Source organism: Epinephelus moara, chromosome 20 (assembly GCF_006386435.1).
Source record: "Epinephelus moara isolate mb chromosome 20, YSFRI_EMoa_1.0, whole genome shotgun sequence".
Classification (NCBI taxonomy): domain Eukaryota; kingdom Metazoa; phylum Chordata; class Actinopteri; order Perciformes; family Serranidae; genus Epinephelus; species Epinephelus moara.
In genome coordinates this window covers 45,275,346-45,297,978 of record NC_065525.1, presented here as the reverse complement: position 1 = coordinate 45,297,978, position 22,633 = coordinate 45,275,346, and the positions used below count along the sequence as shown (strand labels likewise).

The 22,633-nt window shown below is 38.4% G+C and overlaps 2 protein-coding genes across 3 annotated transcripts in view; one reads left to right on the top strand and one right to left on the bottom strand.

The window, feature by feature from the left end:
- The first annotated feature begins 1,135 nt into the window (after positions 1 to 1,135).
- Positions 1,136 to 11,579, top strand: prr33 (proline rich 33). Its single transcript, XM_050072846.1, has 3 exons — positions 1,136 to 1,245; positions 1,619 to 1,669; positions 8,005 to 11,579. Exon 3 carries the CDS (start codon positions 8,020 to 8,022, stop codon positions 11,278 to 11,280), a length of 3,261 nt encoding a protein of 1,086 aa, XP_049928803.1. The 5' UTR covers positions 1,136 to 1,245; positions 1,619 to 1,669; positions 8,005 to 8,019; the 3' UTR covers positions 11,281 to 11,579.
- lsp1a (lymphocyte specific protein 1 a) overlaps positions 6,686 to 22,633 on the bottom strand; it is a 48,214-nt gene continuing 32,266 nt past the window's right edge. For both annotated transcript variants that reach the window (XM_050072884.1, XM_050072885.1), the window contains exons 9-13: positions 20,500 to 20,637; positions 18,571 to 18,666; positions 17,245 to 17,331; positions 16,885 to 16,993; positions 6,686 to 7,339 (exon numbers count right to left, since the gene is read on the bottom strand). In XM_050072884.1, coding sequence (XP_049928841.1) covers positions 7,317 to 7,339; positions 16,885 to 16,993; positions 17,245 to 17,331; positions 18,571 to 18,666; positions 20,500 to 20,637 — 453 coding nt within the window. In that variant the 3' untranslated portion in view covers positions 6,686 to 7,316. The remainder of the gene's footprint in view (positions 7,340 to 16,884; positions 16,994 to 17,244; positions 17,332 to 18,570; positions 18,667 to 20,499; positions 20,638 to 22,633) is intronic.

Genomic DNA, 22,633 nt, shown 5'->3' with positions numbered 1-22,633 from the left:
ATGCCATGTGACATACATCATTAGCATAGCATGGGTCATAACACCACAGACTACCCTTCAGGATTCTTCCCAGGAGACGTATGTTCGGAACCCTGTGAACAACAGAACATTGAGTCTTTTTAAGGTACGTCCTCGCCATGTCTCTTTTCCTAAACCTAATCACAGTAACTTTACTTGCCTGAACTTACCTCTGTAACTTTACACTGATAACATAACTTTACCTTAAGGATCTAACATCATTCATTCTTGGGGCGCTAATTCATAAGATATCATACAGACCATTCGAACATCAGATTGCTTCAGTGTTTACCGATGAAGATGTCCTAACCTGCCCCGTGCTTCAGTAAACAAGCTAAGTGACATAGTAAACAAGCTAACTGACGTGCTGACTGTATGAATAACTGCTTGCCCTGGCTTTATTTTGGCAAAGCTCAGCACGCCTCCTATCCATTTTCAGAGAATCAGCAAGCTGTTGCGTAGGCTCGATACCCTCAATCAATGTTGATGTTGCTCGTAGTCTATCAGGACAAGATTTTGCACTTCACTCGCCAGAGTTTGCTGGCTTGCTGTATGTTAGGAGGAGGGATGAGAACCTTGCAACACTCTGAACTCCTTTAGGACCTTTGAAATCACATCAATGATGACTGACGCTAAATTCTGGAACTTTAAATAGGACTCAAGAACTCCTTAAGTCCCTGACAGCACCTTTAAGACTGTTTAGAACCCACTCTGATATCCCTGCAACTCCTTGAAGGACCCCCAACCACCACCATGAACCCCGGAATGTCCACCTCTAAAGCACCTCTAAAATCTCTCCAGAGTTTTTACAACTCAGATGTTTGGGTAACTAGAAATTCCAAATCCCATCGAGAACTCCTGAATTATTTCAACAGAATTCAAATCACGAGAAGTTAAATTCTTTCTCATTTTTTGGAGCCCTCTACCGGGTCCATAGTACATCTGCCTAGGACCCCTGGGTGGCCCTCGGACCCCACTTTTAGAGCCCTGAGGTGGTGAAACCTAAGGTCCTGTGGCCTGTCGGTGCTGCGTCTCGCCTCGCTCCACTGTCACTCTGAGCAGCTCACAGGGCTCAGGATTTATTTTTGGACTGCCATGGCGTCTGTTCCTTCCATTTGTAGGAAGGGGGGTCGAGTTGGGCTCAACATGAACCTGCCGCTCTGACACTCCGGGCTGGGACAAGCAGGCAGCAGCCGGCCGGCCGCCCCCCGAGCAGCAGTCGCACAGGTAAACATGCCATAATTACACCTTTTATTCTCCAGATAGAGCGTAGGGAAGCTGTTAGCAGTGTTGGGGAGGCTGTTGCCGTCGAATGCAGAGCCCCCCCACCTCTGCAGCCGGAGATCTGACATGTGTTCGGACAGCTCAGGGTGGGTTTTTTTTGCACCAGCAGGGCTGAGCTAAGTGTTAGCCTCTCACTCTTTCTACTCCCTGTGGCTTCAAATCACACCCTGCCCTGTCATTTATCTGCAGTGAGGCATGACTGAATCATGAGCACATTTCAGCTTTGAGTTGTAATCTTCCTGCTGTGTAATTATGGGGAATAAAGTTTGATATTCTACATTGAACCTGAATCCATGTTCTCTCCTGTTCCGTCAAGGGGAACCTGCCTGCAGCACTGCCTTGAACATCTGCAACAAGTTTTTACCTGGTACGTTCCGTCTTTTTGCATCTAAACTCTAAAACCGTTTGCTGTGTTTGTGTGTGTGAAGCCTCATAACTTCACCGAATGACTTTTTGGGGTGGATTCATTTACTTAAGGAGGCCATTGTGGACCAACTTGGTTTTTTATTACACGGCTATTATTACCCTTTCCTCTTTTGAACTTGCATCCTGAAGGCGCTCCAAATACCGAACCTACTAGACCCTTAAAAGGAGGAGCGAGCTCTCATGTGTCAGACAGGCAGCAGGTTCAGGGTGGGAGGTGGGAGATAGGAGCGGGTGGGGGCGGCTTAAAAACACAAGCAGCTCTGGCCTACATTTCACTGAGGTGACACACATAACAAACTGAGGATATAAAACAGTTGTTTTTATACAGTTATCGTCATAAACTTATCTGACTCCTATTTTAAGATCAGGCTGACAGCTGTGATGTCACATGACTCTTGAGCTGTTTTATTTTACTTTTCGGGGAAATAGAAATAAAAAAAAAAAATTCATCCTTTTATGTTAAATACTTGTCCTCTCGTGTGATTGGGTGTCCCCAGTGACAACATATTTCTGACGCCCTATCCTGCGTCGTCAGACTGTGATGTCATGAGGTCAGATACCCTGCATTCACTTTCACCCCTCAGCAGATATATTTACACATCTATATGTGTATTTAAGTGTGAAGAGACACGAGAGGATCCTGACAAAGCTGAAAAATAAAACGGTTAACTCTAACCTCACAAGAAGCCATAAGTTCTCCGATATTTAATATCGAACATTTGATGTAGATCAAATATCGCCTCTTTTAAAACAGGCCGCTCTTGTAAATAAGATCCTGATCCTAATGACTTGTCTGGTTATGTTAAGGTTAAGAGGAGACGTCTCAGGTGAATAGGGTGAAACTTTAAACTAATACATGCCACTATGAAGCTTCATAAATATGCACTGATTTGCCTACATATCCAGAACAGAAAACCAAACACTGATTAAAGTCCAGTTCAAAAACGTTTCATTTTGTTGACGTATTAGAGCCAAATATTTTTACAGACGGGATTTTGGGTATTTCCTTTAATCACTCCATAAATGAGAAAATACTGTCAACGGCCATAAAAAAATCCAATTTTGACAGTTTTTTGGAATATAATGTTATAAATCAGGCTGTCGTATGATATCTGTAAAAACCTTAAGAAATAATGTAAAGTTTGGTATGTAAGTGCTACTGAAGTTCAGATTTTTGAGAAAAAACTAATTTTGAGAAAACAGCCTTTTAAGATAAATGATGTAAAATTCCATACATTTGATAACTTCCATTGACAATTAATTTGTGTACTACAAGTTTTCTGAAACTTTATGCAAACGATGACTTTTCTAATTAAGTTGGCACATTTGCGTACATTTCCAGAGCAAAAATCTGAACCAAAATGAAACCTAAATGTGTATTTTGAACATTTTCTTTCCACTTGTTTTAAAGAAGACATGCATGGAAGAAAAATAGCCCAAAAATCTCGAAATTAACCGGTGCATTAAAAATATATGCTTCCATATGGGGTGTCTTGCCTTAGATAAAAATAAAATAAGAACAAGAATATCTTAAGTTAAGGAATATGAGGCTAAGGATGGAGATAACCAAAGAAATACTTGCTAGATTTACATGAAATTAACTATGAAATATGTTACTTATTTTGACCCTGAGTTTTCCACATGTACGCAAGAAATATTAAAATCTAGATTTTGATATCTTAACGATCATTAGCCATTTGTTATTTTCAAGACATTTTGCTTTGGATGTTCCTGGTCTCCAGAGGATAATCTGACCTCCTTCCCTTTCCTCTAGTGCCATCATTAGGAGACATTTTCCACTTTTATACAGGAAACATTCAAATAAAAAAAGGCAAACATTTCCTAATCATAGTCCAGCTCCCCAGTGGATGAACCATTTTGTTTTTAATGAGCACATGATCTTTCTCTTAGCACAAACTTTATATTTTAAGCTCCTCCACTGCTAACGCTGTAAGAACAGCTGAATCATCAGTATGTTTTTTTATTCTGTTGGACGTTTTATTAACTTCCAACTGTGTTAGTCGTGTTAAACCTGCAAAACGAGTCCCATAATTTGACATTTTCTTATTGTTTGTTGGACCCCGCCACCCTAAATTAAACCTTAGACCTTTATGATTAATTTTGAAGACTGATCATAAGTGAACCATTAGTGAACCGTGATGTTGCTGCACCACCTGTCAGGACAAAACCCTCAGAGCCAAATTTAAGATCAGACATGAAAACATAAGCAGCCATATTGACCTGATGCTGCACTCATGAACACACTTTATGCAACTGCAGTTGATGCTGAAATATAATCTCAGTTACTATACACTCGTCGTACACAGCGCTCCTCTTACGTAGAGTTTGTTTTTGTGATGCTCTGGAGGCAGCCGAGGCTGCAGAGGCTCCATCTGATCTGCATCACGGCTCTCTGATTTACTGTTTTCGGGAAAGTGATGCAGCCTGTAAAAAGCCGGGAGTCTTAAAAAAGGAAGCAGATGATTGGCCGAGACTCCTCTCTGCCTTCAAACTAAATTAGGACAGAGTAAAAAGCTCCCAGGATCAGCTGTGAGGCTGTAACATCATCCAGGAAGACTTCAGCTCAATTCTCCTGCTGCTTTTACAGCTCGCAGCGATGATCTCTGGTTTTTAAAAACAGCACTCACACAAACAGGATCGGTCATTCTCACTGCATCTGTTTGGAGTTACGGATGTTTTGGAACTGCATATAAAACCTCTTAAACCCAAATTACTGACTTTTATGTTGTGTTCTTTGTAGGCAGAGAACATTTTGTCTTTCTTTTTATTTGTGCTTTTACTGCATTTATACTCAATTTGAAAATTGGAAAAAAAAAAGTATTTTCATCCTGTTTATATTCTGTTAAACTCTGATCTATACATTCTCAGTTTAATGTTTTGATAATACTTTATAATAACCATCATTAACAATTGGTAAACTGATTAATTAAACTTTAGTTAAAAGTTATTTTACTGTTAACAAGTGATTAAATGATAATTATTAACGTGTTCTATAGTAATGCAACAATTTATATTATTTTAACAGTTTGTTGTTGCATGCATTATAAATACTGAATACTATACTGTATACTAGATCAAATATTTGTTATTGATTACCAAATGATTCGTAAACCTTTAAGCAATTGTTTGTAAAACATTCTGAAACATCTATAAACATTACTTACATAGATGCACCAGGTATTTGTGACACTTTTTTACTGGTTAATAACTGTGTGTTGACAATTTGAATACAATTATGAAGCTGCAACTGATGATTATAACACCCTGTTAAATGGTTAATACTGTATATATAAACACTGCTACATAATGGCCGTCCAATTAATGTTTATAGATGGTTTACAAACCAATTATTATCCATTCACAAAGTGTTATAAATATCAATCTATGTGATGTTCTTACAGTTTCTTAAAGGTTTAAATATCATTTGGTAATCATTAATAAATACTCAATAGAGTATATAAAATGTTATAACATGTGCAACAAGTTAAAATTACATAAATTATAGTGCAATTAATAATAAGTAAACATGATAATTATCATTTCACTGTTTGTTAACAGTAACATAACTATTACCAAAAGTTTAATTAACTATCTGTATAACATTTATTGATAATGGTTATAGTAAAGGGTTAACAGCGTTTCTTTTTGTAAAGCACTTTATGACTTATTTGTTTGCTTCAGTGTTTACCGATGAACTTATATGTTAGATGAACAGTTCTTACTTTAATTGAATTTAAGTACATGCTTAAGCAAAAGCAGTTTGGTACATTACTTTCAAACTACTTTCTTTTAACAACTCAGATCCCTCATAGAGAATAAAGATTTTGCTACATCTAAAATTTTGCTGGTTGTGGAGCAAAGATATGAGGTTTGTCCTGCAGGTGGCGCTGGAGAAAAGATCATGAACTTAACAAAGGGTTCATCCTCTGTGGAGCAGGAATGTCATCAGGAAATTTCATTCTGATATTTCTTATGTAGCCAAGGACATTTTGGCCAAATGGTGACACTACAGGAAAGTTCAAAGGGTCACTAAAATCATTAGGATTCATCCTCTGGTGACCATGCATCTCCACCAGTGATTTAATGGAAATTCAGCCTGTTGTTAAAATATTTTGCTCAGGACCACAGTGGACTTTTCCTTAACTCAACATACTAATGAGACCCAACCACGTTTCTTTTCCTAAACCAAACCTATGTAACCTAACTTTCCTTATCCTAACCAACATAACTTTACTTCCCTAAACCCAGCCTTCGTCATTTTACGGCACCCAACCATATTTCTTTTCCAAAACCTAGCCTATGGATATTTACTTTCCTTAACCTATACATAACTTTACTTGCCCAAACCAAACCTTCCCAACTTTACAGTGCTCAAGCATATTTATTTTCCTGAACCTCTATGTACCTCTTACCTGTTCTTAACCTTCACATAACTTGCCTCAACCAAAACTTCGCAACTTTAAAATGCCCAACCATGTTTCTTTTCCTAAACCTAAACAATGTAACTTTACTTTTCATCACCTATACGTGACTTCACTTGTCTAAACTCAATATTTGCAACTTTACAACGCCAAGCCATACTTTTTTTCTAAGCCTAATTTATGTTACTTTTTTGCTTAACCTAACCTGTGGGTTTAGGCAAGTTAAGTTACGTAATGTAACTTAACTTGCCTAAACCCACCCTATGTAACTTTACAAAGCCCAACTAGATTTCTTTTCCTGAACCTAACCAATGTAACTTTCCTTTCCTTAACCTAACATACATAATTTTAGTTGCCTAAACCCAATCTACATAACGTAACAACGCCCAGCCATATTTCTTTTTCCTAAACTCAAGCTATGTAATTTTACTTATGTTGTAATATTAGTGAGCATTTCAGATGTAAAAGGTTGTGTTTAGGCAAAAATAGTTTGATAAAGAGGACACTGCAAAAAGTAGAAAATGATTTAATTTATTTAAGAAAAGGGGTTATAAACACTTACAATCAGAAATCTCAGTACATGGATATTAAAGGTGAAAAACATCTGCAGTAGTACAGAGACAGAGCTGATAAAAACACACAGGAAGTAGTTTGATTGTGTTGATTGATAAAGGTTGTTGAGATGTTACAGTTACCTTCTTCTACATGGCTGCACTAAATAATCTGAGACATGATAAACTCGGTTTTCATACTTTTAGTGTTAATATTGACAAAATGTGTCTCTGCGGAGCTCTGTATGTAAACTTTTACTATTCTAAAGACTTAAGTTTCCCAACACACCATCATACGTGGACAAACCAGACGTTAGGAATGGTTCACCTAAACACTGTAGTCGAGAAGAATACAGAAACATTAAAGCTCACAGTCAGATATATACATAATAACAGAAACAGAATGTCAGAAAAAACAAAAGCAAGGAGGAAAGTGAACAAATATAGACATTTGATGATAAAATCTTTTGGACTTGAACTGTTGATTTGTATTCTTCATCTGAGAGAGTCGGAAAAAGTGATTTATTGGATATAAATGAAATGAAATGACGTGTGGAATGGCTGCTTCTGTTCGACCTGAAGAGACGACACCTCCTCAGTAATTATCATGATATAAATCTGCAAAAGACACAAAAATAAAATGTTAAATATGAATATATCATAAAATGGTCCACATCAATTTAATTACCTTTATTTATTTTGGAAAGTTCTAACATCTGTAGGTTGAACAAACAGGATGGAGAGCCGATCACATTAAGGGATATTTCTTTACTGCAACACAGTGGGGTATCGGTTAAGGATACACAGGATGTTTGATTTAATAGGAGAAAAAGTGGGTCAGCGTTTTAAAAAGTGATGATTCGAGTGGTTGCATTTTCTATTTTTTGCCTCCTGTTCAGGATGAAATCACTGCTAAAGATTCACAGATATCTAAGAAGTCTTTCATATGAATCAGAACTGACAATAGACCAATCTGATCAAAAAGAAGAAACAATAAAAATCCTAAAAATAGGAAAGCAACTGCTGATTCACTAAAAGGCTGCAAGGCTGGTTTGCACTGCGCCAGAGACAAAGACATTTTAAAACTCTTGAAACTATATTAAAAAAAACTTATGGTACAAGTGCAAGAATCTTGGAAACAAAAAATGAAGTACAGTTCTTAGGTTTTAGTCTCAGATAGTAAGAAATGTGAACTTTCTTAACTTTTAACTTGACAAATGCTTTGATCATAACTTGCTATGAATGTCCCATTTCTAACAGTTTTTGTTTTGTTTTCTCCGCAGGGTGCTGATGCGCTCATGGCTGTCGCTTATGGTACTGTCACCCAGCTGGGCCTGCTTTCCCAGCAGTACCCTCCCCCCCTGCTGCCCAAGCCTGGAAAAGACAACATTCGGCTTCAGAAGCTCCTCAAAAGAACTGCCAAGAAAAAGGCCTCCGCTCAAGCATCGCAGTCCGCTGCACCTTTCCGCTCCAGCCTTTCCCCTGTGAACGAAGCAAGTCCTGACCTTGAGCACAGTGACCACTCCACGCCTCCTAAGACTCCAGAGACACCGTTCAGCCTCTACAATGTTCAGCAGCCTCCACGGTTCACCGTCAGGCCGCTGTATCAACATGTGGCATCCCCTTACCCGCAGCGTGCAGCTTACGGCAAAGCAGCGAGGTTCTCACCTCAGACAGTGGCGACACCGTCATATTCTTACTCACAGCACGTTACCATAGTTTCTTCATATTCTGCATCAACCCACCTTCCTGGAGTCTCAACAGCTCCAGGGCCAGTTGCCGAGCTGGAGGTGCCCAAAATACCTCTGCCAGCCTCCTCTGTACCTGAGACAACAGCTCCAGCTGCTGAAGGGAAAATGCCAGCTTTTAGCACATTTGCTGAAACTCATGTTGACCTTAGACCTACTGCTGCTGCAGGAACCCTACAGACAAAAGGTCCAGGTCCAACTCCTTATATAGCAACTGGGGGTCAAGCTGTGATTCGTCCTCTCACTGTGTTGACCACGCTCAAATGCAAAAGTCCACGTCCAACATTCAAAGCAACGGAACCTTCAAGATCACCCAAACCGATGTTTGATGTTCCTCAAATTAGGATGTACACGGCGAGCACATCATACTACGAGTCATCCAGGACCCCACCAGTGTATGACACAGCTGGATTAACTGCTATTGGCAGCGCAGTACCTCAAAGTAAAGATCTGACTTCAACATCTGAGGTTAAAAGAGGTGCAACACCAACGGCTCTGCCTCCTTTACTGGGCACAGACCCCCAGAGGAAAACACCAACCCCAGAACCTAAAAGAGGCACTACACCAACAGCAGAGATTATTACAAGCATAACTCCAACAGCTGAAATGAAAAGAGCCACTCCAACGTCTGAAATCAAAAGGGCTACCCCAACACCTGAAATGAAAAGAGCTACCCCAACATCTGAAATCAAAAGGGCTACCCCAACGCCTGAAAACAAAAGGGCTACCCCAACATCTGAAATCAAAAGAGCTACCCCAACATCTGAAATCAAAAGGGCTACCCCAACATCTGAAATCAAAAGAGCTACCCCAACACCTGAAATCAAGAGGGCTACCCCAACATCTGAAATCAAAAGGGCTACCCCAACACCTGAAATCAAAAGGGCTACCCCAACATCTGAAATCAAAAGAGCTACCCCAACATCTGAATTCAAAAGAGCTACCCCAACATCTGAAAGCCAAGTTACACCAACTTTTGAGTTTCAAACATCAAGAACACCAACAGGACGACCTAAAACCCCGGCATACTATATGACTCGGGCTGCAACACCTGTCTTTGAAGTCTCAAAACCCAATCCTCTCTTGTTTGCTGTGTCACCAATCACAGTAGAGCCAGAGAGGTCAAGAACACCTGAACCTGCTGAGACGATACTGAATGGGGACATTCATTTGGACATGACACCTCCAGTTAAACCAATCCAACAAACAATTACAAAGTCAAAATCAGAGCCTGATCTGACAAGACAAACTGCTCCAGCAGGCTCTCAAAGACCTAAAAGTCCAATGTCTGAGCTACAGACACCAACGGTGACTTCTTACGGCAATCAGAGGCCCAAGACTCCAACATATGAGGCATCCCGACTTATGACCACATCACCTGGTTATAGAAGACCAAAGACACCTACATATGGGACATCACCTTCCGGTGTATCACCTGTAGCCTTTCAGAAACCTAAAACTCAAACCCAAGTGGCTCAAAAACCAAAGTCTGGCTACCGTGGATTGACACCGGCTGAATATGCTGCTTACGGTGGAATCAGAACTTACACTCCAGCATTTGCTGTCTCCGGTTCTAAGCTGCAAACTGAGGTGGAGGTTAAAACCTCAAAAGAGGAACCAGCAGAACGTAAAACACCTAGCCAAGAACCATCTGTGAAGGTACAATCTATGTCTGAGGTGTCTAAAGCCAAAGAGACCCCCAAAGATGTAGATAAACCCCACGTGAGAGATGAGACTGGCACCACCCCCTTGATCCCTGCTATTATTGTTTCACAGGCATCTGACACCACAGGAACAACACAAAAGACAAGTTCAGTATCAAGTCAACTTGCAGCCAAACAAGAAATAACAGTGATTCAAGAAACACCAAAGGCTAAACCTCCAACAGCTGAGGAGAAAACTCCTGTGAAACCGAAGGTGGAAGCACAAATTCAAGAAGCTGCCAAACCAACAACACCTTCTGAAGCCAAACACCCTCTGCCTAAAGGGGACGACCAGGATCCTCTGAAGGCAGTGAGAAAACTTTTAGGCAAAGATAAAGTACAGAAATCTGCAACTCAAACAAAAGCTGACATCTCAGTTAAAAAAGAGCCAGCGAAACCTGTAGCTGCCGTCAAGACTAAGGTCGAAGACTTTAAGGCAGCTGAGCCAACAGGAAGTGAAGACAAAGGAGAAGAAAAGAAAGCAGAACCAGACTCAGCAGTTAAATCTGTACCTGAAAAAAAGGAAGCTGAGGAAGCCCTCCCGGAAGCTGAGCCCCTTCTTAAAGTCATACAAAAGCCAAAGGGATTGAAATCCAAAGTCAGCGGTTGGTCCCGACTCAAGAAGCACATGGTGGTGGAGCAGGAGGAGCCCAAATTTCCAGAGGTAGGCCCTCAGAAGGAGGCCACTGGGCAGGACCAGAGCGAGGTGAAAAAGGTTGACGAGAAGGCTGCTGACAAAACTGGCACTCAGGACGAGAACCAAACCAAAGACGCCCCCATAGCAACAAAGATGTGGGACGCCGTCCTCTTCCAAATGTTTTCCTCTAAAGAGAACATCATGCACCAGATTGAGTTAAACAAAAGCGAGGAGGAGAAGAAGAAGGACAAAGAAGGAAAGGACGAGTCGAAAGAGATACCTTCATTTGCTTTCCGGCTGCCTGTGCTGCTTTTTAGTCCAAAGTTTGATGCTAAAAAGCTTAGAGAGGCGGCGTCGAGGCCCGTGACAAAAATTTCAACTGTTTTTGAAATGGGTCTGATTGGGCGGAAAGGTAAAGACGAGGAACCAAAAGACTTTAATAGAACAGCAAAGGGGTTCGCTACTACTTAAGCTAATATAATAAAGTGCCAGGATGAAAATGTGAAAAACAAACAAAAAAAAGTTCTGATATGTTTTATGTACAGGTGCAGAAATCTTAGTCTTTGTGTTAAACAAATGACGTTTGTGTTGTAGAAAAGTCGGCTCTGAACTTTATACTTGACAAATGCTTTGTGTTGCATTCGTGTGACTGGTCGTCTGGATGTTAAATGTTTGTATTTGTGGATTATCTGGAAAAAGAGAGAGAGCTACATTTGTCTTAAAGTCATTCAGACGTCACATCAGATTAAAGTGTTTATGTTTTCAGTAAATTTGAAGCTTCTCATTTGTTCCTTTCATCACACGTTCACAATTAAACATAGATCAAGTTAGAGATTTGAAAATATCTGGTTATTGTACAGAAAATTATCTGTGAAACAGAGACTGATCATTGATACGCAGTAGTTCAACCAAGATTGAACTTTTAGTTAAAAAAAATCTAGTGAAAAATTAATATTTCATTTATAATATCTGTATTCATAATAGGCAAAAACAAGTTTAAAATCTTTTATAAAGTTAATGATTTTAAGACAAATTATTCCTGAAAGAGGAAAATTCTGTTTTCTCTTCAATGATTATTCAAATATCCATTTTTTTTTCAAAATGGTGCTACTTGCCTCAGGGTAAACACTTCGTACGCAGAGTATTACATGATTTTTGAAAGTTTTGTTAGACTGTAGGTATTTGTTTCGTGATTTAACTTTCTTCAAGTCACAATGAAATGACATTTTAAAAACAAATTAATTTGACCTTCAGCTTGCTCAGGGTGATAATGCAGTGACGGATCAATTAAAAGAATGCACCAATTGGATATCATTTAAACCGTTTTCTCATACAAACTCTCAACAATGTCTGCAGAATCAGGTCGGACATTATCTTTAGTTTCCCTTTCACTCGTGTAGCACACAACAAGAGACATCTGTGTCAGAAGCATTCTCACTAATGGAAATATTCTGGTTTAGGTGAGGAATGGCGTCTGGTTAGAGCGTGCAGGAGGAAGGACATGACGCAGACTACACCGCAGTCACATAGACAGTTCGTAATTTGGTTATAAACAACAGTCTCTTGCCATTCCTTAAATTTGTCTGACGATTTCCACGTCGGCCCTTTCTGACAGAAGTTTCCGAATCTCGACATCTCTCCAGTTAGACATTTTCAATGCCATCTTAGTGGAAATGACCAAACAACCCTTGTTCTCTACCCGCAGTTGTTTGTTTCCTTCAGGGTTTGCGTGAGCCACATGATAAAAACATCATCCATATGCCCCCTCTCTTGCTGTGAATTCTCCAGACAACAGAAGTTAGCCCTAAAACCTGGAACTGAGTTAGAATTTTAGCACTCCTGGTTCCCTCGTCTGAAAGTCAGTGGGTTTTTTCATGTGTTTTTGGTTAGATGTCTGAAATAAGGTCTGTGGTGAACACAAGCTTAAGAGACTTTCACGTTTTGTTCTACGACATAAAATACGTCAGAATTTACCCCAGTTGTTTATTTTGAAGTTTGTCTTGAAAAAATCAGGTGCTAAGAAGTTGCTAAATGAAACTACAGAACATCATCACGCCGACTGTGGCTTTACAGCCTACTTGTGGTCGCGACTTTAAACCATGCAACCATAGCATAGTTCGTTTATATTCGTTTATGCATTTTACTTTTGATGATTGCACTTTGGCTTCATAAATACTAAAAGTGGTGTTTATTTTTGCAGAGTATCCTGAACAGAATGTGTAAGTATCATAAATGTTTGTTTGCCACAGAGTTTATTTTCTGCAATAATCCAAAATCCAGTGGAAAAATCCCATTGGCTTTTTGACGAGGAAACCAGGATGATGCTAATTTCCGTTTTGTCCGACGGAGAAAAGTCGTCCCAGGAGCACTCTAATGCCTGCCCTATTCACATGGGCTCAGTCAGATATTACACGGTCTTGTACTCGTGAGATGTGACATTTGTGTTCTCACATACAGCTCCTCTGGGTAATGTCTAGGTAATTTCAGTTTTGCAGTGCATGTGTGAAAGGGGCTTTAGACACACACAAAGAAGAGGTTTGACTAGATGGAGAGGCAGCCTGGTCTCACAGAGAAATGAACACTACCTCTTATTACCACTTTGCGTGGTGGTGGCGGCATGGAATGTGTTAAAATTACAGGCATGGAAACAAGCATGGAAAAAATGTCAATGGAAAGTCAATTGGGATCTTTGTTGTGGTGGACACATGAGTTCCCTGGACATTGTCACGGATGGCATAAAGAGTTACAGGGGGTCTGGTATTGATCAGACAGGTCAAAGAAACACAGGACTTTCACACAGGAGACCACTGTTTCTGTCCCTTGTGATACCAAAACTCAATGTTGGGTATTTAAACATTACGTACTTGCATATCTTTACCTAACTATGTCACTTTACGGTCCGTACATACTTGTTTTACTGAAACCTAGATCTTTCCCTAACCCTAACCAAACTGCAACAGATTCACAATTTTAACAATGTGTTTAAACTGCGAACATGATTGACTTTGCATTAGCGTTGTTTCTGTGGTGATGGCACATAATTTTAACACATTACATGCCATCATGCAGTAATGCAGTGATGGTTGAGGTGATGGAAGAGGCTGTGGTCATTTCACATATTTTTGTGAGATCACATTGAGGGAGGCTAGGTGACAGGAGAAATTTGAATTTCATTTATTGTCAAAGAAGTAAAGAGCCATCGCGAGATGAATATATAAATGTACAGTATCAGTCTCACTCATCTTGAAGCTTTATAATGTTCTCATAAAGAGAAAAAAAATCTGCCATCAGCAAACTTCCTAACGTCAATTACACATTTATAAACAGCATGTTGCATTGTGGGACTGTTAGCTGAAAGTAGTGTTACATGGTGTGGACTGGATGTTGAGGTCACCAACACAGTCAACACATGATACAATATTATTAGGATTTTACATATGTTGCAATATGCCGAGTATTGCGATAAAATATGTTGCAATTTATTACCTTTTTTCAACTGTAAATTATGTCCCCAAATCAAAACTTTTTTAGCACTGTTTTATCTGGTAAGATAAAGTTTCCAGTCTTTTTATCTCATTTCACTCATTTTTTTGCAGCAGGAAAAAAAAAATGTTTCTAGTGGACTGAAAAAGCAATTAATTATATTATTCTAGTGAGCTACCTAAAGTTCAATCTGTACTTGTATTATTGATCATTTATATAATAAAAAAATCAATACTTGGCACCGTGTGACGATACGATGTTTCCACACAATCAGTTTTCCCCACCCCTGCCACACAGTGGATAAAATTCACTCTCAGAATTCCTAAATAATAAATCCAAATAAAAGAATAGTTAAAAAATTATAAATATAGTGCACGAGACATTAAACCTGTGTAGACAGGTGACCCTAATATTTCTCCAATTTAAAAATATTTCAATGAACAATTATCCACTGAGGGAATGTTTGTTTTCATTGTGACTTGAAGAGCTGACCGACTTAAACGCTTGATTAAAGATGAGCAGCCTTCACTGTGATGGAGGTCAGTGTGATAGTGACCTGTGGGGTTAAAGGTCAAGATTTTAGAGGACTGTGAGGTAGCATGGGCAATAATCCAAACTATTCTTCTAGTGTTAGGTTTTTTTTCTAATGTTCTTTCTAATGTGTGTGCTGGACTTCATTTTGTTTTTGACAGTTTCCTTCATCTTGACTTCATCTGTGTTTCCAAAGTTTCAACACTGAAGCAGCAGTTAAGATCATTTCTGTTCAGTAAAGTTATTTTTCTTGTTTATATGACTGCACCTACAGAGACACAATACATTCACTTGAGAAAAAAAATATTTGCCACGTGTAACTGAATTAATTATTATCTCAGAAATATGAGAGACCTTCTTGAGATTTTTTTTCTGGTTTTTTAAAAGGTTTTTCATTTTCTTGTTTATTTCCCGCTGAATTAACAAAAGTATTATCTCTTAAATTCAGAAATCAAGAGCAGAACTTTTTTTTTTTCTATTAAACATTTACTCATAATTTTGAGATAATGATTTTATTACTTCAGACAATAGTAGGTGATTTTTTCTTTTCTCAAGTGAATGCATTTTTCTTTTGAATGCACCTGAATGGGGTACTATTACTATGGTATAAATATTGCCATCATTAATGGTCTGTGTAATGCTTATGAGTTAAATTTTCCATGTAAAAATAAAATAAAAAAATCCATAATTGGGAAGCATGTCAGATCAATGAAAAATTAAGACTTTGTTTGTTTGTTTGTTTCCCTGTTTTCCATCTTTTGAGTGTTGGACTGAAAAACTAGAATAAAGAAACAAAATATATTTATATAAACTGAATTATTATTATTTTATTTCTTTTTCTTGTTTTTTCCCTGAATCAACAATGACTGTATTTTGTTAATTAAGAAAACGAGAGCAGAACTTGTTTTTCTATTAAAGTAAATGCAATTATTTTCTGAATGCATGTGAATGAAGTGCTCTGGAAGATTTTCCAATCATTCATGGTCTGTGTCGCGCTCATGAGTTTAATTTTCAATGTAAGAAAAATTCAGTAATTGAAAAACATGCCAGATTGTTTGTTTGTTTTTGAGCTTTGAACTGAAAAAACAGAAAAAAAGAATAAAAAATGAAATATGAAAGAGCACATTTTAAAATCTTAAGTTTACATTCATCTGTGCTGCTGAAGGTGTTTTACAGACAGTGGTCATTAATTAGTTACAGTTAGTCTGTGTTTTGTTTTTTAAACTGAACTCTTTTGTTTTCTTATGTGAAGGACTGAACTATCATCCTGCACAAACACACGCTGCAAAATAAAGTTTGATGTGATTCAACTATTCGACCAGTGAATTCTTTCCAGTTTGGGCTTCAGTTAAACAGCAGTTTGTTTTCAGGCAGAGAATCAGACACAGCTGATTCACCTGTGGAGTGATCTGAGGCTCAGAGACACACCTGCAGGTCATCACGAATCAGCTCTCCTCTCCCCCATGTGTTCACAATCTCTCTCAGTGCCTACCATACCCAAAGTTGAATTTTATTTATTGTCAAAATAGTAAGTAGCACACAAATACAATACACCGTAAAACTATGATTAAAAAGCCCAGTGCAGATGTAAACAGCCATGATGTATTGTAATGTAATGTATAACTTATAAAACCGGGTTGTTGCCTGCCCATCTGAGCTAATGTTGGCTAGCTGTTTAAATGGCACATACAGATGTAACCATGAGCACCACAGTCGATCGTAATTCATTCAGCTGCATCAGCATGATAAACACGAAAGACCAAAATAACCAAAATGTCTGTCTGTCTGTCTGTCTGTCCGTCCGTCCGTCCGTCCGTCCGTCCGTCCGTCCATCCATCCATTCATCCATTCATCCATTCATCCATTCATCCATCCATCTAGTACCAACTGATTTCTGTCATTCAGTGTTTCCTTGATGGCTCCTCTGAGGTACTGAACCCCACCAGAGGAATAAACCTTTATATTCAGGTGTTGATATGTTTTCACTCATACAAACAGTTTCCACATGTATGTTGGGAAACGTTCAGAGACACTTTGAACACTTCCTGTCTGTGGTCTTACCGGACTCTCCGTTAGTGAACTCTCCTCCGTTCTCATCATCCACGGGGATCTTCTCATATTTGCCGTGACCAGTGACCACAAATTTGTACTTTTTACCAGCTGCTGAGCCCTGAAGAGAAAAAAATATATAAACTGTCTGAGTGCTCTGAAATGATTTATCATCATGAGAAGAAACATTGAATACAAACCCATCATATATGAAAACCTCAGCAGCTGAAAAATAAAAGTGTTTTTCCAAAATGTTGTCATTAAAAACTCTCAAAAGATTGAATTAACTGAAATAGATAATAAATAATATAAATAATAAATGAAAACAATTGTAGAGAGGGGGAAAGGTTTTGTGTGTGTGTGTGCGCTCACCTTGGGTCTCTGCCTGGGTCTCTCTGTCGAGTCTCCAATAATCTCCCACATGTTCTTTTTCTGCATCACATCTCCAGGTCTCACGTCCTGACAGATCAATCAATAATTAATGATCAGAAGATGCATCAGAAACTACAAAGCAACTGTCATGGTGTCGTCAAACTGACTTTGTTTAGAAAAAATATTTTCAAAAAGTGTGTGAGAGAGACATGGACCAAGAGAGGACGGGCCTACAGAGACTGCTTATACAAAGGGCCAAGATTCTGGTGCTACGTCCCTGAATATGGACGTGCAACATGGAAAATATATCAAAAAATGATCAGCATTAAATAAAAACATCTCTGTTGTTAAGAAAAACATATTTTTCTGACCTAAAAGTATCAAAAACTATTTAATTTTTTGTGGTTTCTAAATATTCACTGCAGTTATTTAAAAATATTTTAGCAAAAGTTTGTTTCTCATCCATTCATTTTCACAAATAAAATAAATAAATAAATAAATAAATAAATAAAATATCAATATAAAACGTAAATGAATAAAATTTGAATAAAAAATATTAATAAAAAAATATTCACTGCAGTAAATTAAAATAACAGAAGTTTGTTTCTCATCCACTTAATTTCATAAATAAAATATTTCAAAAAATTAATAAAATTTCCTAAATTAATAAAATATAAATACAAAATATAAATAAATAAAACATTCACTGCAGTAATTTAAAATCATTTACCAGAAGTTTGTTTCTAATCGACATAAATATTTTAATGAAATAATGAAATAAGTAAATTTGAATACATTAATAAAAATAAATCAACAGAAGTTTGTTTTTCACCCGCTTAATTTCATAAATAATATATTTTAACAAAATAAATAAAATTGAATAAATGAATGAAATATAAATATGAAATTTAAATATATGCAATTTAAATATAAATAAATAAAAGTAATTAAATGAAGCTGTTTCAACATTTCTTTTTTCTCCACAAGAGGGAAGCCTCGCAAAACAAACCTTTAAGCTGCACCTGAATGCATCACAAGGGGTCAGCCGAGCAAGATCAGATCCTTTACTTCAGTTAACAATGTCAAAATACTCCATTACAAGTAAAATACATTCATGACCCTAATTATGTTCAGTAAAAGTGTTAACAACAAAACTGACTTAAAGCATCAGCTGTAAAAATACTCATCCTGCAGTGAAACGTCTCCCGTGACTGATTTGATGTGACGTCATCGGATATAATTTATGCATCAGTGTGACAGCAGCATGTTTCTGTTGCAGCTGTTTGAGGTTTGACCTGTCGTCATGTTGCTGTGTTTGTGACTTACTGCTGGTTTGCTGAGCGACTGTCTGCTGCTGTCAGACGGACCCTTCACCCACTGAGTGATCCTGTTGGCCACGCCCACCTTCAGCCCCTCAGTGTCCTGATCCAGACAGAAAGTTAAGTTTGGGTCAGATTAGGTTGGAAAGGATTTGATTTTCAGAGGTGCAGGTGGTTTCATATAACTGTTGTTCTATCAGCATTTTAATGTGTGAAACAAAACATCTTCACCAGAACCATCGTCAACCAAACTCAACTTGATTTTTAAGAAACAGATAAAACATGTGAGCGATCTGACTGATTCCAGAGACGTCGTACAAACTAGGCAGAGAAAACCTGCTTCTTCTCTGTATTTTAATGTTTAATTCAGTCTGAATACACCACAGTCTAGAACCCTCCAGTGAAACAGAGAGCTGCACACTCAGAGCTCACATCTCAGCTCAGAGCTCCGTCACCGCCTCCATTAAACTCGAGTGTGCTTGTTTGTTGTTGACTTCAGAGAGCTCCAATAAAACAGACTGATATTTAACACACGAGAGAGTCGGGGCGTCTGCCAGGAGTTTAAATAGAGGCGTGAAGGTGGAGCTCTGAGTTCAGCCAAACTGACAAACATGATCTGCAGAGATCTGATCAGTCTGTTTGTTCTCTGACGGCTGCTCACTCTGACGGGACGTTCACAGACTCAGTTAAAGCACCCTGGGTGTGTTGGTTGTTGACGCTCTGGGACGCTGTCTCAACTTCAGCCTGTTACATGCATTGTGTATTTTCAAAATACACTTCTGTTTTCACAGGAAATGTACAGTTTGCATACAGTTTCTTTCAGAATAAAAGCGTTGGTACAACACAGCAAATTGATTTTTTGAAAATACCAGGGTTGGGCTTTACTTTCATGTTGGAAGCGAAAGTCGCTGATTGTTGGACTTTTGTCCCTCTTAACTTACGCTGTCGTCCCACTGCATCTGTCAGGCACTGTTAGGTATTGATGCCCCCGGCTGCGTATCATGTGGATGTGAAAGGACAGTTCTGTCTGTCTGTGTCTGACACAAAAGTCACTGCTCAAGTGTAACAGGGTCAATTATGCAGCAGCAATATGTGTAAAAGAAAATGTACATTAGTTATTGTGTTATAATTACACAAAATCTGTGTAACCTTAAGTTTATTTTATTTATTTCAGATAACACCTGACACGTTAGGCCTCCGAGTCAGTTATGTGGAACTTTAATTTGAGACTGTACCCCTACGTTTACCATACAGTGTGACACTGCCCTCTGTAACTAGTGTCTCTGCGCCTTTTCCTCTTCCCTTTTGTTGTTGATCTCCGTGGGAGAGGTAAGCGGCCTTGCAGTCTGTGTTTAGCCTCTGTTATTTACATTTAAAAGTTTACTGGCTAGCTTATACTTGTTGTGAAGTGCTTGCAATACACTACAACATATGTCAGTGTCATTTAATTTGTGTAGGGGCACGTTTTATGGAAGACAACGTGACTGACCGGAGGATTTTGTATTTATGCTGCTTCTGTCAGATTAAATGGAGACTGCCTCCAAAGATATCCACGTCTGAGTCTCTTCCTCCAACACAACGCACACAATGCAGAGTCAGACACCACCGGTTACACAAGCACTGATAATCCACAACTGTGGATTGAAAGCGCGTTGCCTTGGGCCACATTAGTTGTGAACATGACCCTGTTTGAGCTTTAGTCAGATTTCATGTTTAGTTATTGCAGATACAAATGAGCCACCTTCATGTGTTCACACTGTGTGTTAACTACAGTATCTATTGTGCACACGTTCACATGTAAGAAACAGTAAAGACATCAGGATTCCTTCAAATCAAACTGGCTTCTCTTGATTATCACCTGACAGTCTGGAGGGGCCGTTTACAAGACTTCCTGTTGGAGCAGGAAGTAACCAGGTCTCCAAAAGGCTTCTCTTACCTTGCAGGTGGCTCCTTTAGTGGGACTCTGACTCCAAACTTCTCCGGCCTCAAACAGGTTTTTCTTGGAGATGACGACCTCAGGTGAGCTGTGCAGGTCGGGTGGTGATGCCTTCACTGCCCGGGTCTCCTGGGAGTTCTGCACAACAACAACAGCAACAACCATGGCTCAGTGTCCAGTCACACTGTCATATGACAAACTCATAACTTTCATGTCTTTAGAGAATTATAACTTCTGATCAAACAGAGAGCAACGACACACCTCGACATTTATTAGTTAACTGTTTTACATATTTTAAACTCTAAATACTGATGAAATCAGTTTTGTCTTCAGTTTAGAGGAAAGTTTAGTCTTTCAAACAACATTTTAAAATGCTTAAATGTTTGTTAGAACGTCCGGTAATATTTGACTTCATCACTGTTTTCATTTATTCTTTGTTTTATCTTCCTTCCCATGATATTCCTTTTTACCATGTTTCTCCTCGTGGGTCTTTCTGTTTCATTATTACTATTAAACTTTGTCATCAGCAATGTTTCTTTTATTTTATTTTATTTTTTTGACTGTGAAGACTTTTCATAATCCTGAATCTTGACATAAACATATATATGTATATATATGCTTATTGGATTTACACACTGAACACTGTTGAACCGCATGGACTGAATAAAGAATTGAATTTTTCATGTTTTCTGTAAAACATCGGGTTACATCTTTAGGTTGTTTGTAATTTTATTTTATTATTATTATTATTATTTACCTTATTTTATTTTTTTTATGTGTATGTTTATGTGTATATATATATATATATATATTTAGTTTAGTTTTGAATTAAAAACAAGCCAGGTGCAGACTATTTGAATTTTTTTTGTCTTCAGGTTAAATTGTCTGCAGTGTGATGCAGTATGATTGGAGTGAACTTTAAGCCATTTGTCAATTCAGATTTCATTTAATTTTGGTTCAAATTATGTATTTTCCCAATATGAAAATGAAAACTGGAGTTTAACATATATCACGTGCAAATGAAAACCAAAGCTCAGTTCAAATTTATTTTCAATTTTGGCATCATTGAACATCCGTACTTTAGAGTGCCATAGATGAATTATGTGGGAATAAAAAGCGTCTCGACTCGACTGGTTTATGGTGAGAATATTCTTTCTTCTTCACATCTGTAATTTGTCCTTTATCGCTTTATTGAGTTGAGTTAACCTGCAGGTCGTTCAGCGTGCTGTCAATCAGCCTGAGGTGAGGAGAACAAACGGGGAACGGAAAAGTAAAAATAAAGAGGTCCTAATGTCGGATGTTCCTGCCGTAAATCTGTCAGCGCTGTGATGTCATCGCCCAGGTGTGACAGAGATTTGTGACCTCAGCACAAAAAGGGTCAGAGCTGCTCTTTGACCTTCAGCTGGTTTTAAACAATAAGAGTCCAAAAGTTCATCAGCAGCTTCTCAGTGAGCAGAAAACACCAGAAGGCCAGAGGACACTTTGAACTGGTGGTTTTATCATTCCTACTCACTCCAGAGACCTCGTTAGCATCAGTCTTTTAAATATAAGGCTACAAACAGCAGCCAGTTAGCTTAGCTTAGCTTAGCATTATAGTGAGCAGTGAGCTTTAAAGAAGCTGATCTGTGGATCTTGTTTCCTTTGAGCGGAGCCAGGTAGTTACCTCTCCCTGTTTCCTGTCTTTATGCTAAGCTAAGCTAACCAGCTGTTGGCTGTAGCTTCATATTGTTGCTGTTGGGTGGAAACCTTGTATCTCCACGTTTCAGCATTCTGCATTTTCTTTTCAGAAATTATTAGTCACTCTTTATGTCTGTATGTGGATTTATGAATATTTAACCAATGAAGTGTTAAAAAAAGCTTGTTCACTTTAACTTCCTGTCATCATCCACCATGATGCCGCTACTCCCCCTTCTCTTATTAATACCTTCTAACTGTTCTGGCAGAATGGAGGCATGAGGGCTGTCAGAGGCCTCTATAAAGAGACAAACGATTTCAGAATCATCTACAGATTTTAATTTACCTACAGCCCATTGATTTCTCTACTTTCAAATCAGACACTGTGCCTCTTCAGCCATGAGATGACCTCTTGACCTTTAATCCTCATCAGAAATCACTAATATCCAACATTTATGAC

Excerpts from the sequence above, each read along its gene's own strand:
- prr33 (XM_050072846.1), top strand. The coding sequence starts at position 8,020 with ATGGCTGTCGCTTATGGTACTGTCACCCAGCTGGGCCTGCTTTCCCAG.